Below are 20000 nucleotides of genomic sequence, written 5' to 3'. Positions count from 1 at the left end.
CACACACACACACACACACACACACACACACACTCACATACACACACACTCACACTCACACACCCTCTCAGCTGAAGCTCCAAGATGGGCAGGTTTCACTTCTGAAAGAGGCTGAAGATTTCTGTTGCACAGACTTCCTGTTTCCATTACTCTGCATACAATGCCTGTAGACACACACACACACACACACACACACACACACACACACACACACACACACACACACACACACACACACACACACACATATATATACACACACATACACACATATACACACAAGCACACTCTTCCACTCACTCACACACACTTCCTGTTTTCATGTCAGGGGCCCATAATGTGTAACGTCATATGCACTGGCAGGAAATGGAGAAAATATATGTTTGTTAAAGGTGGCATAACGTGATGAGTTCACATTTCCCTCCCCCCTTTCAGTATTCATGCTGTAGTTACCAGTAGTTGTGTAGACCTGTGTGTGTTTAGGAACTGGACATTTCACTGTTTTAATACTGACTGAATTTTATTATATGAGGGTTACTCTGCACGACCACAGTGGTCTTTAGCTCTTCATCGCCGATCTTAAACATCTCATCCCAAGATGATGCCACGCTTCTTACGTCTCAAACATAACATTCTAAGTCCTAGTTTCTCAGGCTGTGCGTCAGGCTAAGCTCCGCGCCCCAAGTTTTCTGACCGCTAGCACCCCTTTTTTTTTTTACAGTAGGCAGTGTTTAATAATACTAGTTTTGGTCTCCATCAAACCCACCCACCCTCTGAGCTGAGTCAGCATTGGATTGTTCTCAAACCTTGTGAACAAACTCAGAGCTGTCCTGTTCTACAAGTGAGATGAATGAGTCTAGTTGTTTAAAACTGCCCGTGATTAACTCCAGTGGCTGCTGCTAGCAGAATAACATGCTGTGCTGGCCAGCGAGCGACTTCCCCAGTGGGGTTGTCCTCAGACTGCCGCTAATGAAAGAAAACAAATAACAGAGCATTAGTGTTTATCTTACGTGGAATAACAAAAAAAAAGTGGTGCAGACAGTGTTATGCTTTTTTTCTTTGGAAACCCACCCCAGGTCCTACCCAGACAGACAGTATTGTCCATCATCAAAGGTTGTGTGTGTGTGTGTGTGTGTGTGTGTGTGTGTGTGTGTGTGTGTGTGTTCAGATCATTGTCTGTGTCTTTCCATCAACCATTAGGCAACGGGCCCACTATTTGTCTGTCCCTATCTCTCTCCATCTCCCTCACTGTCACCGTTATGAACATTTCAGCCCATGCTTGTCTTCCTCCATCAATTTAGGTAATGAGGAATCAGCCACCCCCCCTCGCCCACACTCTCTCTCTCTTCATCTGTCTATCTCTAACTCTCTCTCTTCTTCTGTGTCTCTCTCTCTCTCTCTCTCTCTCTTCCCCTGTCTCTATCTCTAAATCTCTCTCTTCCTCTTCCTCTCTATGTCTTTTTCGTTCTCTCTCATCTCTTGACAGTCACTTATCTTATGAGAAGGGATTTCATAAATCATATAGAGCATCATCTGTATAAAGCCACCCCCCCCCTCCCCCCTGTTGAACTAAGGGCTTAATGCAATTAGGTGAGCTGATGGGGGCTGACATTTAGCAGGAGGCTGAGATGTGCCACCGGTGCCTAGGACTGATAATCAACATACTCTGTTTAACACACACACACACACACACACACACACACACACACACACACACACACACACACACACACACACACACACACACACACACAGGTACACGCTCATACACACATACTCATGTACACCCATGCACACACATACACACGTGCATGCATGCACACAGCCAGACATACACTCACACACATACACACACACTCACACACACACACACACACACACACACATCCAGACATACACTCACACACATACACACACACTCAAAGCTTCCCTTCATCCCTATTGTTGGGTCTTTATGCAGCTGCATTGTGTCTTAAAAGGCAGTGGCAAGAAAGAGATGACAGATAACAGGATTTACAGTGAAGTCTGTGGCAATAAAATACACACACACACACACACACACACACACACACCACCCACACACACACACACACACACACACTCCAACACTGACATGGAAATGAGAATCTTTTGTCTCCACAGGCTGGTACAGAGGCTTCGTCCACAAGAACCCTAATGCAAAGGTGGGTGACAGTCTTTTCTTTTGGGTCCCTTTATGTTTATGCATGTTGTCTGCTGGTGTGTGTCTGTGTGTGTGTGTGTCTGTGTCTGTGTCTGTGTGTGTATGTGTGTGTATGTGGATGTGATTTCTACCTTTGTTCCTGCACCCTTTGAAAGGTAACTAGTCTGACTGATTTTAAGCAGAGGCTCGTGCAGCTTAGTGTGTTCTTATGGTGACTCACTCACACACGTGCAGTATACTCACACACACACACTCACACACACACACTCACACACACACACACACACACACACACACACACACACACACACACACACACACACACTCACACATACACACACACTCAGAAATACTTTTGACATAAATTATTTACTCATCCTAATAGCCCTGCTTAATTTGATGATGATTTAATGATAGAGTTAGAAATGCAGGCACTGTTCATTCTGTTTTTTCTTTCTCTCTCTTACTCCCCCCCTCTCCCTTTTTCTCCCTCGCTCTTTCTCTCTCTCTTTTTCTCTTTCTCTCTCTCCCTCGCTCTTTCTCTCTCTCCCTCACTCTTTCTCTCTTTCTTTCTCTCCACCCCTCTATCTTTCTGTCTTTCTCTGTTTCTCTACAGGGTATTTTTCCATGCAGCTACATTCACTTGAAGAACGCTCACATCAAGAACAAAGGGTGAGTGAGAAGGAGGCAAGCGGACGCTCAGGAAGGAAGCCGATGTATTAAACCTGCCAACCCAGACACACACACACACACACACACACACACACACACACACACACACACACACACACACAGAGGCACACACAGGAACACACACAGACACACACACACACACACACACACAGAGGCACACACAGGAACACACACACACACCCACACACCCCCCACACACCCCCCCACACACACAGAGGCACACACAGGAACACACACGCACACACACACACACACACACACACACATACACAAAAGAATAGGGAGCAGCACCTTTTGGCCTAGCCCACTGCTTTGTGTAAAGGGAGTTGAAGGGATGGTGAGATTTTGTAAACTGATATTCAAAGAAAACTCTGCAGATACAGCGGAATGGCTGTATCACCGGCTGCTGTAGCAGAGGTTACAAAACTATTTGTGAGAACATAAGATGTTAATGCAGACTGTTAAATGTCAGACCTAACCAGATATAGCACTGCAAAGATGTTGAGTTCATACATCTTCGAGGTTCGTCAAACAATAGCCGGCACTTAAGATAGGAGTTCCAGAACAGTCCCTCAGTGAGTTATAAGTCTTTGTTATGGTTAGTATTACAGGGAGAACTGATTCTGGATCAGACGCTAGAGTTAAGTTAGGATCCACACAGTGAGTGCATATGCCAGACCTTCCAGTCTTCCAAAGGAAGAAAAAAAAATCATGATATCTAGTGGTACTGAGCCCATGCAGTGTAGTTCAGACTGTGAAGGTGGACTACAGCTGTGCTACGATCAATAACTTCCATTCTTAGAGACTGATGAAGGAGCTGCCTCTCCTTGAGAGAAGTCAAGGATTCGTTTCTTTGAGACTAATTTACTGTTACATTCCCTGGAAACATTCCTGTGACAGCAGACGTGCATGCGGATATCCACTGTGCTCTAGACACACACACACACACACACACACACACACATACTGGGGGAGCATGTCCTCTGCGCTCTAGACAAACACACACACACACACACACACATTGGGAGAGCATGTCCACTGTGCTGTAGACACACATAAACACACACACACACACACACACACACACACACACACACATTAGAGCATGCCCAATGTGCTTTAGGCTGTAGGGGTCAAATGAGTGCAGTAAAGGCGACTGTCAGGTTTAATTTACCCCCTGGCCAGGGCAGTTGCATTGCTCTGGGTGTGTCTTTGTGGTTGTGGACTGTGGTGTCATGATGCCCCCTCCTACCCCTTGTGCGTTGCCCCTATAGGCAGTTTGAGACGGTCATCCCCACCGAGGACTCGGTCATCACAGAGATGACCTCCACACTCAGAGAGTGGGGCTCCATGTGGAAACAGCTCTATGTGGTAAGCACACACACACACACACACACACACACACACACACACACACACACACACACACACACACACACACACACACACACACATACACTCACTTACACATGCACACATACACAGACATACATACATACATACATACATACAGTGGTGGCCAAAATTATTATATTTAAGAGGTTTCAGTTGTTTTTGTTGAATTGGCCATTAAAATACCCTTCATTCAATATCATTATGTTCTATAAACATAGAATCGAGCCATCAATAAGAAGATTTAGGTCACTTTCCTTACAAAAAACAAGCTAGGCCTATTTCACTGTCAATGTCACACAATCATGTTTCTTCATAGAAGAAGCCAAATGACTTGTGTAATCATTGTCAGTTGTGATCGTAATGAAATTGATGGTGATGCAAGTGTGACAGTGCCTCCGTCTGGCCTTCACACCTTTTATGCCCAAGTTTAAACCACAAAAAAGGTGTCACCTTTCACACAAATAAGGCCAGACCACCTTTTGTGAATAGTTCGAACGTTTTTGTTGGAGTTATGTTTTTAGATTTTGACCGTCACTGTTCCGGACCCTGGACTGGATGGACTTTTGGCGAGTGGACCTTTTGGGTTTCTAATTGAGTACCCCTGCTCTAGAAGTAGTCTTGAAGCACATGTTGCTCTTTTAACATGGCTAAGGTGAAGAAGGAGCTAATGAGTGAGCAACTGGTTCGAAATAAAGGCCCTTTTTGATGCTGGCTGGAGTTACCGCCGCAAAGCCAAAGACTTGAGATGCAGTCCAAGCACTGTAAAGTACACTTTAGACCGCCATGATGCCACCAATTCACACAAGAACCAAAAGGGGAGAGGTAGAAAACAAAGAAACTAGTAAAGCATCTCAAGCATCATAGATAAGAAAGTATACCACAACATTCTGGCGAGGCACGGAGTATCATCTGGGAGTCGTCTTATTGGGCCTGGATTTGTTTTCCAAGAGGACAATGACCCTAAACAAACTATTGCCGGAACAACCTGCGACTGGAATATTGAAAATGATTGCCTGGCCCCCTCAAAGTCCGGACCTCAACCCCATAGAGCAAATGGGGTGAGTTGCAAAAAATAAACTGGACAGATCTATTGTAAATTTGAAGGAAAGCCTTTGGCTTGAGTTGCAGAAGGCATAGGATAACATTAGTGTTGAAGTTTTCAGGAAATACAGTATATTGACACTATGCCAGAGAGATGTGCTGCTGTAATTGCTGCAAAATGTGGACATACCAAATATTTAAATTAAAATGGTTAAAAACAGTAGGACTCACTTCATCTGATATTTGTTGTGCTCAGAGAAACCTTCTGCATGTTTCATGAACATTATGAAATTAAATCATGTTTTGGAGGCAAAAAAAGGTAAATATTTTCAGATCTGTCAGATCTGTGTTCTAATAATTTTAGCCACCAGTGTATACACACACACACACACACACACACACAGGCATACACATGCATAAACACAAGCCCCCTACACACACACACACACACACACACACACACACACACACACACACACACACACACACACACACACACACACACAGAGGCATACACATGCATAAACACCATCATCTCTCCCATTATCTCCCTCTCCTCCTCCTTCTCCTCCCTCTCTGGCCCACCCTGTGTGTAGAGGAACGAGGGGGACCTGTTCCACCGGCTGTGGCACGTGATGAATGAACCACCCTTACTATCACTATCATCAAGACCAAGGCCAAGGCATAAAAGCAGTCTTGCACATCACCTTCGCCAACACATCACCCCACACACTAACATGTCACTTCCCTAATCTAAGCGACTCGGGGCAAACCATGACACCTGCCAACACATAACTGCCCTTATCAGTGTGAAACACCATCCTTCCCACACGGTTTACTGCCCCCCAGATGACTCTCTCTTCCCATTACAGGAGGCTGGGTAGCCCCCCCCCTCTCCAATCTCTGGAGACCTCAGTCCCTCAGTCAGTCTGCCGGTCAATGACTGAGTGACTGGGCATCTCAGGGGGACAGAGAGCCTCGTGACCTTTCTGAAATGAGAAATGATAAGTGAAAGGAGTGGGCATGAATGGTGCATAACACAAACCACTGACGTAGGCTTCCCATTCACTTCTGCTTTGTGGTTAGTCCATTATTTAATGGTGCATGCGTGTTTGTGTGTGTTTGTGTGTGTGTGTGTGTTTGTGTGTGTGTGTGTGATTCCAAGAGTGTGCCTTCTGGCAGACTGCTTTCTTTCAGAGGGGATGCTTTAGGGGATGTCTGCAGGCTCTTGGTCGTCCTTCTCTGTGTGTGTGTGTGTGTGTGTGTGTGTATGTTTCCTCCATTAAAAGCCCATCCACCCCACACTCGTTCCTACCCATCCCTCATCCCTTTCCTTCCCTTATTCTCCTGCTGTCTTTCACCAGCTCACCCACGCCTACTAGTCTATTGTTTACAATCACCACAGCAACTCCTTATCAACAACTACCTGTGACCCCGCAGTAGCAGATCTGTGTGTGGGGGTTTGAGCACGCTCAGACAGGAGGCATTGGCACTTCCTCTTGCATGCAACATGGGGGGGGGGGGGTCTGGGGCCCGAAGGCCGGAAGAGGCGGGCCTTGCCCAGCACAGATGGCCCCGGTTGCCTCAGCACGCCGCTTCTCCAAACTCCCAGCTATTTTGGTCCCCACGGTGACGCCACACGCTGCTTCGCTCTGCAGGGCCGCTTCCTCTGTCCGTCCGCCCCCCCCCCCCCCCCATCACAGCACAGCACAGCTCCCCCTCTAATACAGGCCTCAAGAACGAAGGGGGTGCTTAAGGTGTTCCGCTCTGCTCTGCTCAGTAATTACACACACACAGAAACACACACGCACACACATATGTACACACTTATGCAATCCAGAGCACACAGACAGACACATGCATACACACACACATGCATATAGACACACACAAACACATACACACAAGCCATGTGACCTTTGTACATGCTTTTACACTCTCTATTTACCCCCCCCCCCCCCTTATAAATACCTACTATGTCCCTTACCCTGAAAATACATGTTTGGGGCCAAATGTGCCTCTTGATCAAATATTAATTTGCACTCCTTGCATAGCTGATCAAGTAGCTGAATGAGATATACCCTGTCGGTAAGGAGCAGAAAAGCATATAGGACAGGGCATAGAGATGCGTCTTTAAGGTGAAGTTAAATGTGCTGATGTGTGTTTGTGGAGAGAGTTACTGCTGAGGCAAAGCAGTTCGGCTCCAGTATGAAAACATTAAAGAAAAGCACATAATTTCACAACCACACTACTGCAAAGGTGTGTGTGTTTGTGTGTGTGTATGTGACTGGGTGTGTAAAAGTGCTTACCCACATGTCTGTCACAGGAAACACCTGCCCTCCTTGTAAGGCTGAGCTTTGTGTGTGTGTGTGTGTGTGTGTGTGTGCTGTCACTGGGGCATGACCATGCCATGTGTATTCTGCAAGACTAGCTTTTCTAATTCCACAAGAATTTCCTCAAAATACACAGACAGACAGACAGATAGACAAACAGACACAAACTCTCTTTCTCTCTCTCTCTCGCTCATGCCCAACTTGTCAACCATGTTGTAGCACTCATCTCAATACTGTAGCTCTGGTTGCGTTGTTACCTTTGCAGACACTTATTCTTATTCCAGAGCATCCACATCCAACATCATGTGCTCTTCCCTGTTCAATGGAATCACATGTGGTAGTAACAGTAGTATGGGGATTGTCCACAGGTGATCACAGGTCTAGGCTAGCAAGGGTTAGCAGCAGTGTTAGAGTTTCAGATCAGCCCTTCAGCAGCTACACAACATGACTCCAATGGGGCAATGAGAGACAAACAGAGTTCATTTGTAAAGAGGTAGTGAAGAAAGACCAAGAGAAGTACTAGGTAAGTACTAGAAATAGGCGTACTGCACTTGGGACAAGAGTGCCTCTGAATTAAAGGGAGAGGGATGAAATGTGACCTGTCCTAATTAGAATGCAAGAGAGGGAGAACTCTTGGAGCTCTTGTCCACTGACCTCACCAGATGGTCCTGCTCCCATGTCTTAGACAGTGGCACCCACTCGCCAGTCTCTCAAGGTCAGAGGTCACGTCTTACCCCGCTGTGGCCCAATCCTCAAATCTAACACCTTGTATGTGTGTGTGTGTGTGTGTGTGTGTGTGTGTGTGTGTGCTCCCTCATGAAGGCGAGATGCGGAACGACCTCTACATCACCTTGGAGAGGGGCGAGTTTGAGAAGGGGGGCAAGAGCGTGGCCCGCAACGTGGAGATCACAGTCTACGCCCTCGACATTGACGGACAGATCCTCAAGGTGACCTCTTCTCTCTCCTCTTTTCTTCCTTCTTTTCATTTTTTCTCTCCTCCCTTTCACACTTTTCTCTTGCAGCCAGCCCAGTGTTTGTAGATTAGTTTGTTCAACATCACCATCTCTAAAGAGAGTAGTGGGACAGTAGCCTGGTTGCACAAAACGAGTCCAAAGCTTGGGTTTTGCCGAGTGTGCCATTAAATGCAGTGAAAATGGAAATATATATAACATATATCATAATGCTGAATGAATGTGTCAAAGGGTATCCGTGTCGAGAGTCTTTTAGGGAAGGCACAAAAGGCAGCAGGGAGACAAAAACAAGAAGTGAAACATATAAACAAAAAGACTGAGAATATAAATGAAAACAAAAAGATATTTACAAACAGCTGTGTATGTTTAGACAGTATTACAGCTTAGTACACTTGTCACTAAATTGACAGTACACAGATATCAACCTCACGCTTCTGAAGCTGATAGAGAAGAGCATAGACTAAGCTCACAACCAAACTCTCACCCAAGAAGCTCTCTGCACAGAAGCTCCCTCACTACTAGGTAACTGAACTCACCCTAATTGGCCCATACCATCACAGGCTCACAGCTCAGGGGTGATGTCAAGTGGCAGAAGAAATACACATTATACAATGTTAAAATGGTACCAATAATAATTTCAACAACCTCAGGCCTTCAAAATAATGATAAAAACCATTGGAAACCTTATACTATAGTAAATTGAATTTGCGAGGGCGAAACCATGTTCCTCGCGAACCTGCCCAAACCATAAAGTTGTCCCGAGACGGGAGCGCACTTCCTAAGAAAACAAGCAAGATGTAAAGGCGGCAAGGTAATTATCCAACATTGTCCATTGAACACACATGGTGTGTATCTTGTGTCATTCTTATACACATGCTATATGCAAAGGCAACTTAACAGTAAGTTGTCGAACAACATTTGGGCAATAAAACGGAGATTTTGATCAACGGTAAATTAATGAGTGTGCAGTGAAATGTTTGGCCTGGTGTTAGCGATAAGTGTGCACCCATATGCTTCCACACACGCCAGCCAAAATGAACCAGTTCATAGAGTTATGTGGGGATGTATAATAAGGACTGTAGACGTCTCTTTTGACAGTTAAAAATATGACAAAGATCCGCTGTGTCCGCCAATTGGGACACAGTGAGGACGCGCTTACGAAATGGAATTGATGTAATGAAATTGATGTAATGAAACATTGAATGTACAGATATTGTGCAACGTTGCAGAAAGTATTGTTGTGAAAAAAATGATCGTAGTGAAACGTTGAACATGACTGAAAGCACAGAGTGAATACTTCTGGTCATACCATGCTCAGGGGTTATGTGGATGTAGCTAGTGTAGGTTGCATGCTGTGTGATGACTCATAGTTGAGTGTGGTTGAGGTCAGTGGTTGTCTTTAAATGGACAGAATGGCCGTCACCAGCGAGATAAAAGCTGAATATGGTGACAGAGACAGTGTGGTTGGTTGCTTCTGGAGCACATATACCTCCCCGCAGTCAGCCATACAGCCTGCATGCAAATACCTCATGCCTCGTTCATCTTTTTTCTCTCTCTGTGTGTGAATGTGTATTTGTGTCCCTCACAGGGCCAGGTGGCTGCGGGTGCCGGAGAGCCTGGTGGGGATGAGTACCACTCGTTTGTGCTCTACCACAACAACAGCCCTCGCTGGAGCGAGCAGATCAAGCTGCCCATCCCCGTGGACATGTTCAGAGGCTCGCACGTACGCTTCGAGTTCAGACACTGCTCCAGTAAGACCTACAGACCTAGTAACACACACACACGCGCACACATAACCAACACACACGCACACATAACCTACGCACACATATGCACACATGGTCCTACACACAAACGCACGCACGCACTGGTAGTGAATACTGCCTCACCAACTCTGTCATGTACCCTCACCTACGGTAAAATCACGTACACACACACATATTCACATACATACACACGGACACACTCACACACAGAGACACATGCACACTTCCAGCACATTCTGACATACTTACAAATACTCGCTTACTTATGCATGTTCACATACAGTAAAGCCCAAAGACACATGTGCACGTGCACACACACACACACACACTCGCACACGCGCACGCACGCAGCAGTAAGTTAATAACCTGTCCTGTTCCGGTCTGCCTACTTAGCATCCTTTGGATTTCCACTGACAGGCACGCAGGCGATGGCTGTGATAAAAATATCCTGGGATGTGGCTCAGACACACACACACACACACACACACACACACACACACACACACACACACACACACACACCGCTGACCCAGGGAAGCTTGCTACCGCTGCCGCTCCGAAGCGATGCAATGCCAGAATGCTGCTCCAAAATAGACCCTCAGTAACTGGGCTGGGAGGCAGCATCTTGGATTAGCGGTGAAGGCAAGTCATGCATGTCGATGAGGTCTGTTCAGAGGAACATCACTTCTCTCTCAAGATGCCGTCCCAGCGAGGCTCGCTCTCGCTGCCTCTCCTTAAGTAGAGGGGAGAAGGAGGTCTTTAGTTCCTCTCCTCCCGAGAGAATCATTAGAGCGTGTTTCCGGAAAGGCTTTCAGAGATCTTTGGTTTAGGCAGGGAGAGAGAGGGTGAAAGAGAGAGAGGTAGAGAGAAAGAGATAGAGAGAGAGAAAAAAAGAAAATGAATATCTGCCTTGCTACAAAGTTCTGAAAAAGATTTACAAAAACCTTCCGAGAGCAGCTTCAGTGCTGAGATTCTGTGTCTGGAGTCATAGATATCCATGTAAAAACAACCAGCCTCATCTGTCAGATTTCTGAAAACAAAGACTGAGTCAGAGCCTGACTGAGGCAATTTACGAGCGACCTATAGTATGGCGAACCCATACCCTGGTGCAGATAACTCTAATGTTCTGTCAATGGTACCGATGCCTTTTTAAAGGCAGGAGACATTTAGGAGCGAAGGCCTTGGTGCAGATAACTACAGGGTGTTACTGATAGTAGCAGCAGACATTTAAAGGCCAGGGTCAGGGCACTTAGTGCAGGTAGCTAGGGCATTGTGTCTATGGTAACCATGCAGTATTAGTAGTAAGGGGAAGGAGATGAGCTTGTCGGGGGGGAGAGAGTGAGCGAAGCCTGGCTTGTTCTGGGGATTTAGGGGGATGTGGAGACTACTGAAGCAGAAAACAAGCAGAGTGAAAGGCTGACAGAAGTGAAGGGGTGTAGCCTGGCAGCGCTGGTGTTTAGGGGGAGTGAGGAGGACCTCCACCCTCATCAGCAACGCTGCTGAACACACTTCCTATGCAGAGCTTCAAAGATACAGTTCAGAGCACACACACACACATGCACACATGCACACACAAACACATGTATGCCCAATCAAAGAAACACATGTGCAGTCATACGCACACATACACACACTCACACGCACACGCACAAACACATGTATACCCAGTCAAACAAAGAAACAGATGTGCAATCACACACACACACACATACACACACACACACACACACACACATACACACAGACACATGTATATACATATGCACGTGTAGACACACAAAAAAACATACTGTTGGGACTGTCATGCAAACAGATGCACATTCCCACATACACTTACAATTAAAGAGACTTACTCATAGTCTAGAAGTAGGCTCTCTCACTTACTGTCACATACACTCACACTCATCACACTCACACAATATACAAATGAGTCGTAATGATCAAAACAGGAAAGTTGTGCCCAGCAGTGGAGTGTGTGTGTGTGTGTGTGTGCGCGCGCATGTAAATCTGTTCTCAGGGGCTTTAAAAGTTGGTTTGACAGAAGGGGTTAAAATGGCAGAAATATGTCTGACTCACACTTTGACACATCGCCCCCTACACACACACACACACACACACACACACACACACACACACGCTCTATCTCTCTCTCCCATAGCTGAAGAGCCAGCCCTTGGCAGGGCTCCAGACTAACTCTCTCAGTTGGTTGCATGAGCACATTTTTTTAATGGTACTAATCAATGACCTTGCAATATCTTGTTTATGAAGTTTATCATTCTATTTTTACTCTATTTGTATTCTACTTGCACCATGAAGTTTTAACTTGCACTCTCTCGAACAATGGTCGTTTATGTGACCATTTTGGTTATACCCTGGAGCCCGGCCTGCATGTGGTACCCACGGCAGGCCCAGATTCACACATGACACAGATAACACATGCTCACACACACAACCCCTCTCCACACACCATCAATGCTGAAGGCCACATGTGTAACACCTGCTGCATTACGTGATGCTACATGTTATCACGTTTATCAGTTGATTTTGTGTTTCGCTTCCTATTTTCAAACCTCTCTCTCTCGAGTCCACTTGAAGTCCAGAGTGAAATTTCCCCTTGCTGGCTTAACTTGCTTTATGGTCCTTGTGGGATGTGATAGGAATGCTTTTTAAGCAGGTCTGTACAGTGAGTTGACTGTCACTCATCTTCTGTCCCCCCAGCAAAAGACAAAGGAGAGAAGAAACTCTTTGGCTTCTCCTTCGTGCCGCTCATGCAGGAGGATGGCAGGACTCTACCTGACGGCACCCACGAGCTCATCGTGCACAAGGTACGACATGTTATTAAGTGTTATAACCCTTCAGAGCACCCACGAGCTCATCGTGCACAAGGTACAACGTGTTATTAAGTGCTATAACCTTTCAAGGTTAAGGTTCAAACTGAAACATGTTTGCTGAATAACATTATATAGTAATATGATATTTACCAGCATTAAGCCTATTTTTTTATACTTTTGTATGACAATAGAACACATGGGTCTGAAATAGGCTCTTAATGTCTTATTTACTGTAAAATAGCTGGGGCAAGTTCTCAACAACTTACCCAAAGAAGCTACTGTTTAGCCATGTGTGTATGTGGCTTGCTGACCCAAAAACTCAATACGTCTGACAGTTAGGAGCAACTGCAAAGATACTGGGATATTACTCTCAAACTTTGCTTGTTTTATTTCCTCGCTTCATTTCCATTTACGTGTGGCTCTGCAGGAACTCATCTTAAGTCCCCCCCCCCTGCTAGACATTATTAATCAAACCCAGGGATGTTGATTTGTTTCTGTGGCGATGTGCAGCACGCAAGCATGCCTGTTAGCATTCAGCATGGTCAAGCCCTCCAGAGAGGAGCTGGCCTTAAGGCATGGCCAATTACAGTCTGTAGCAGCAGGGCTTGGCTACAGCGCTCCAATTGCTTCCTGTGGACAGTGTCAGATCAGAAATGATCTTTATCCAGCATCTCTCATTTCCCCTCTCTCTCTTTCTCTCTCTCTCTCTCTCTCTCTCTCTCTCTCGCTCCCCCCTCCCTCTCGTGCGCGTGCGTGCTCTTCCACCCCTCTTTATCAGTGGCCCTGTTGCCGTCTGTCCCCAGGCCTCCCCCGCAGCCATATCCCAGGATGCCTTTCTTCATGCCAAGAAAAGGCTCATTAGGAAGCGTATGCTTTTAACACATTCTCTATCAGAGATAGGGTGACCAGATGCACACAGACCAAATGTGGTACAAGCAGTAACTTAGTGCAGGACAATGTGGGACATGTTACCAACGCTGAGAGGTATCCTAAAACTTTGATGTAATGATATCATTTGTAATCTGCCTTCCGGCTCGTAAACACCTATACTTTGTCCTCCAGTCGATTCAACAGCACACCACATAGGCCATAAGAGATACAGGCTACAGCTTTTGCTAAATAAAATATGATGAACCATAATGTCGCCCGGTAGCTTTTCCCTCATCTGTAAAGTTAGTTTTTTGCGACGTAGCAGAGGTATTCACTGGCCCCACCTCAGCACAGTTTGATTGACAGCTATCACAGCCTCTTGATGATCGCCTTCACTGCTCTCTTCTTAGCCATTGGATGAAAGCCAGGCAGCCAGCCAAGTTTGGTTATGTTGCATTTGTATGAGCCAGGTTGCTGCTTTTGACATATCGCTATTAAATAGAGTAGAAACTCATCTGCCTGGGGGTAAGAGACGCGTCCATGTGTTATTTCTGACAATTAATAACCAAATGACCAATAAAAAGCCGGGACATTATCTCAATATGCAGAATGCAGGACAAAGGGTCAGAATGCTGCCAGTACAACAGAAAGTGGGACACCTGGTCACCCTAATCGGAAGGCACATTCACAAATACACACACACAGGCACACACACACATACACACACACACACACACACACACACACACACACACACACACACACACACACACACACACACAAATACACATGCACACAGACACACACACACTATTGCACAGGCACATGTACACACACACTCACACACACACTGCCAATGTGAGTGCGCACACAACTCATAAATTTAATGTATACATACACACATACATTACAAACTATATACTATAAAATGGATACTGTGTTGCTCACACAACATCTAGACATTAAACATCTACACGCATACACTCACTCATACACATAAACTCCCTCTCACACACCACATAGTTACATCCATATATTTTGCAGAGCAAAATGTCTTCATTTGCAGTGTTTCCTATTACATTTAGAAAGCGATAACAGCAGTATTATGACTACATAATTTGATTTCGCCCTGAAGAGGCAAAAGACATAATGAAAGTTTTCAGTTATAATTGCATTGTAAGAATGTCAAATCATAATTCCTCTGTAATGAAATGACATGGTAGTTTAGGCTGATGAATAGTAGTCTGGTCAGAGAGACCTTACCAGAACCCAGACACAGCACACGCAGACACAGACACAGACACAGACACAGACACAGACACAGACACAGACACAGACACAGACACAGACACAGACACAGACACAGACACAGACACAGACACAGACACAGACACAGACACAGACACAGACACAGACACAGACACAGACACAGACACAGACACAGACACAGACACAGACACAGACACAGACACAGACACAGACACAGACACAGACACAGACACAGACACAGGTTTGTCATTGACTCTATAATTAGACCCAATGTGCCTCTTTCCCTTTGAATCGGTCAGGAAACTCAGTGAACCAAACAAATGGCCATCCATCATAGCAACACTAAGACCAGGGTATGGTGGTCTTGACTGAGAGAGTAGAAGCTCTCTGTGGTCTCCCACTAACGAGAGATAAAGCTTTGAGGTTGAAGAAATGAGTCACTTTAGTTTAGCTCTTCTGACATGGCTGGATCAAAGCTACGGTAGGCGTTCCATACTCTCTCATCCTGATGCAGCAGGAAGGAAAACAAACAAACAAACAAACAAACAAAAAAACAACATCCACACGCTTTTGCTCCTGGCCTCACTGGCTGCCCATGAATCACTGTTAGCCAGCGAGGTTTACTTGGCATCAGTGGATCCTCTGAATGTGCAGGTCGGGGGACCAGCATCCTTCTTTAGTTCACAGACATGGAGTTTCTGTTTGTTTTTTCCCTCGTCCCATCCCTCTCCCCCCTCATCCCGCTCCCCCCTCATTCAGACTGTTTTCTTCACCATGTCTGAGATGAGGCATGGCTGTGCAGTCCTGGCCATACATCATTCTTTCACATGCCTTTGGACTGAAGCGCCCCAAATTGGAGAATTTACTTTTTTTTAATGAAGAAGAGAGAGAAGAGTGAAACATCAAACTGGTTGACTTTGTATGTGTGTGTGTGTGTGTGTGTGTGTGTGTGTGTGTGTGTGTGTGGCCTACATACAGAACATGTCCTTAAAATAGGGCAGTATAACCAGCCACCCTACCACTTGTAGGCCTGCACACTTAAAAACTTTACCACACGGATTGTGTGCCCTTTCATATGCTTGCGTTGCAGTCTATTGTCATATTTTGTACTCGGGCTTTCAGTTTTTTTCCATTTCTGTCTCACTATTTATAACGTTTCAAAAAGAGATTCATGTGGAGGAGGCCATTTGTGTTCAGCATTTCTTTGTTGAATTTACCCACAAAATATTTTTTGCATTGGGCTGTCTATGCCTTGTGTAGTATAAATGTATGCATTTTAGAATTTTTTTCTCTTCTTGCCTTCCTCTTCCCTCTGTCTGTTTCACTCATGCACTCTTTCTTTTTATCTCTCTCTCTCTCTCTCTCTCTTTTCTTTCACTTCTCGTCTCGTCTCCTCCCTTCGCAGTGCGAGGACAACATGCTCCTGCAGGACTCCACACGCTACCTCAAGCTGCCCTTCTCCAAGGGCAACCTCCCCGGGAACAACCAGGCAGTGAAGGGCAGCAAGGAGTCCTTCTGGATCACCTCCTTCCTCTGCTCCACCAAGCTCACCCAAAACGGTACGGATCAACCCAGACCAAGCGGGTTAGGTCCTGGCCCGTTTACTTAAGGCTGGTTCACCCCGCTTCCGCCTTGTCCAGTCTGGTTTAGACTAGTCCAGTTTGTTTCATGCTGACCTTGTGTCCAATATAGGCTTTGTTCAACTCAGTCTAGTCTGGTTCAACTCATTTCAGTCTGGTTCCAGTCTATGCGGTCTGCTTGGTCCAGTGTGGTTTAGTCCAGTCTAGTCTGGTTCTGCCAAGTCTGCTGTAGTTCAGCCCATGCAGTCCAGACTGATTCTCTTTAGTCTGGTTCAGCTCCTTTCAGCGTGGTTCTTTTCCATTCCTATCCTTGTAGCCACTCTAGAAGTTTATTTTTGTATTGTGAAGTTTTGGAGCAGATATGGACCCTACAGGGTCTCAGGTGGTAGAGCAGCCATGGAGAAATAGAAGGATTTGTAATCCTATTCTCCCTCCTTCTGCTAATGTCATGTCAGAGTGTCCTTGAGCGAGACGCTGAACTTTGGCTTCACCTGGTCATCAGAGGTGAAGAGGTGGCAGTGGCTGTAGATTGCATGGAAAAGCATTAGAGCAAAACTGACCATGTGGTCTCTACCAAAGCACAGAAGCAGTTTTTGGAGAGCTTATTCGGTGTGTGTTTGTGTGTGTGTATACAAAGGCTCCATGGTTGCTAGGCTCTGTGGTTCGTTCTCAATCAGAACCGGAACTTGGTTGCTCAAGTCCAAACCTGAGTTTTTAGGGAAAGAGAGAGAGTGAATGCTTTCATTTGTGTTGCCATGGCAGTAAAGTGTCATTGACAACCGATTTAGGCGAAAGGTACTGTGTAGTTTGTGTGGGTGTGTGTCTGGTGTGTGTTTCTAAGTGTGTGTGTGTGTGTGTTCATCAGTGCTCTCTAAATGATTGAAAACAAAATATTATTTGTTTAAAAGCCTCATTATGAGATCTGATTGTTTTATGAGATTGATGTTGTGTATATCACACTCTATTTATAAAGTGGCACAAGTACCCCATTATTACCAAGTAAATTGCAGCATCAGTAAAGACATTAATATTTAATTCAGCAGCAATGCCCATTTAAGTACAGCCACTGATTTCTTTCCCCATTAAATAGAGCAGATGAGATTAATCAGAAGCAGCTCTGTGCTGACCTGAAACAGAAGCAGGATGTTCTGTTTGGAGGGCTGATGTTGGCTCTATTTCTCAAGTTGGATTGAATGCAGGTGGATGGTGAAGTGAGGTGAACTTGTAACATGCCAACAGAACACAAAGGCCATTGGTCTTGAAACCCAGAGAGCACACAGTGTTGATTAAGTGTGGATTATGGATTAAAGCATCTGTTGAATGAATCAACGCAAATTAATTTAGTGTGTGGCGAGGGGGTTTTTAGGGGCTGCTCTTCTCTGATTCGCATGACAGGGGACCTGCTGAAATGGAGAGACCATTCCTCTAGTTGTATTATGAATCAATAAAGATGTTTGGTGATGTGATCTGTGAAGTGGTTGAAGGTGAAAATCTGCATGTAGTTTGAGTCCTTTTGTCTTTCCTCTGATTTGTTCTGCAGGGGAAATGTTGGACCTGCTGAAATGGAGAGCCCATCCTGAGCGCATCAATGACAGCCTGTCCAAGCTAAAGGATATTGACGGCTCAGAGATAGTCAAAGTAGGGGAAATGCACTCTCATAAACCTGTGTTATGATTGGTTACTGAGCCTGCCAATCTATTTCTACCCTGTTGTTATTGGTTGACCTGCATGTCTGTCAGCTGTCTGATTGAATTGGGATGTTGTGCTTTGCAGTTTCTGCAGGACACACTTGACACTCTGTTTGGCATTCTGGATGAGAGTTCGCAGAGATATGGCCTGAAGGTGTTTGACTGTCTGGTAAGTAAAAAAAGACAAATAAACAAACAAACAAAAAGACATAAGCAGCATAAAAGGCCACCTCCATTTTTGTCTCTGTCAGTTTTGTACAGACAGATCCACTTTGCAGTTGTCATTTGTCAAGCCTTATACAAAAAATATCTGTGTGTCTCAATATCAAGCTGTGGTAGAGACTAGTGCTGTCTAATCTTGACGTTGTTTCCCCTTCAAGGGATGCCACAGAAATTAGTGTTCTATTTAATGATGTCATAACAGGGTTTGTGACATCATAAACAGCGCCCTGACTGTCATAAACAATATTTATATCATCCTAAAAATTGTTAGTAGACAGGCTCTTGGGGCCAGAGAAATGTGTGTGGGCATGCTGACCTCATTAAAGCAGAGTATGCTGCTCCCGTGTGTGTGTGTGTGTGTGTGTGTGTGTGTGTGTGTGTGTGTGTGTGTGTGAGAGAGAGAGAGCAAACTTTGAGAAGCCATGATGTGTGATAATCACATACATCCAGACTGAATACAACCACTGTATAGGCATAATGTATAACGATGTATACGTAGGTCTTTCTGCTCACCCTGGGCTGATCATTATAGGAACCGAAATAAACAAATGTAATGTCATTACTATAAAACCTTTAAAGTCAGTCACACCATACACCATACAGGTGTACTACAGTGAATACTTCCACTTTTCCAACATACAAGCTGTGTTCGTTGTTGGTTTCCATTGTTGATAGTTTTCATATGAAGAGGCATTACTTTAGCAAATAAATGTATTGATGCACATTCCAGCAGCCACTCAATGCTATAGTTAGAGCTGACGGTGCCTCTGCCCTCTCCTAGGTCCACATTATAAACCTCCTTCAGGACAGCAAGTTCCAGCACTTCAAACCCGTCATGGACACCTACATCGAGAGCCATTTTGCTGGCGCCCTCTCATACAGGTCAGCAACTTTAACTGGTGTGGTAGTGTGTCTCTAACAGGAAAAGACCGTGTGATGGATTATGACGGTGTGTGTGTGTGTATGCGTGTGTGTTTGTGTCTGTTTCTGTCTGCCCGCATTATGTGTGCACAGATTATGCATACACAGATGATATATGAGATGTGGCTCTGAAACTATAGTGACATCAATCAATCAGTCAATAAATCATTATTCGATCAATCAATCAGATCCATCATTCAGTCAGTCAGTGGCTAACAGTTCTACAATCAAACCTTTG

The 20000-nt window shown here is 45.2% G+C and overlaps 2 protein-coding genes across 2 annotated transcripts in view; both read left to right on the top strand.

Moving 5' to 3' along the window:
* dock4b (dedicator of cytokinesis 4b) overlaps window positions 1–20000 on the top strand; it is a 147098-nt gene that overhangs the window by 39918 nt on the left and 87180 nt on the right. Inside the window, 4 exon segments of the mRNA XM_031583158.2 lie at window positions 2143–2183; window positions 2799–2854; window positions 4150–4246; window positions 5908–5954. Coding sequence (XP_031439018.1) covers window positions 2143–2183; window positions 2799–2854; window positions 4150–4246; window positions 5908–5954 — 241 coding nt within the window.
* Window positions 8438–19775, top strand: LOC116224158 (dedicator of cytokinesis protein 4-like). Its single transcript, XM_031583157.2, has 7 exons — window positions 8438–8591; window positions 10204–10366; window positions 13100–13206; window positions 16757–16910; window positions 18472–18569; window positions 18705–18788; window positions 19623–19775. The coding sequence occupies exons 1-7, from the start codon at window positions 8472–8474 to the stop codon at window positions 19758–19760; spliced, it is 864 nt and encodes a 287-aa protein (XP_031439017.1). The 5' UTR covers window positions 8438–8471; the 3' UTR covers window positions 19761–19775.

This window comes from Clupea harengus, chromosome 16, assembly GCF_900700415.2.
Source record: "Clupea harengus chromosome 16, Ch_v2.0.2, whole genome shotgun sequence".
In the NCBI taxonomy this organism is placed as follows: domain Eukaryota; kingdom Metazoa; phylum Chordata; class Actinopteri; order Clupeiformes; family Clupeidae; genus Clupea; species Clupea harengus.
Note: the sequence above shows the minus strand (reverse complement) of the source record. Positions and strands in the feature narration are given on the sequence as shown.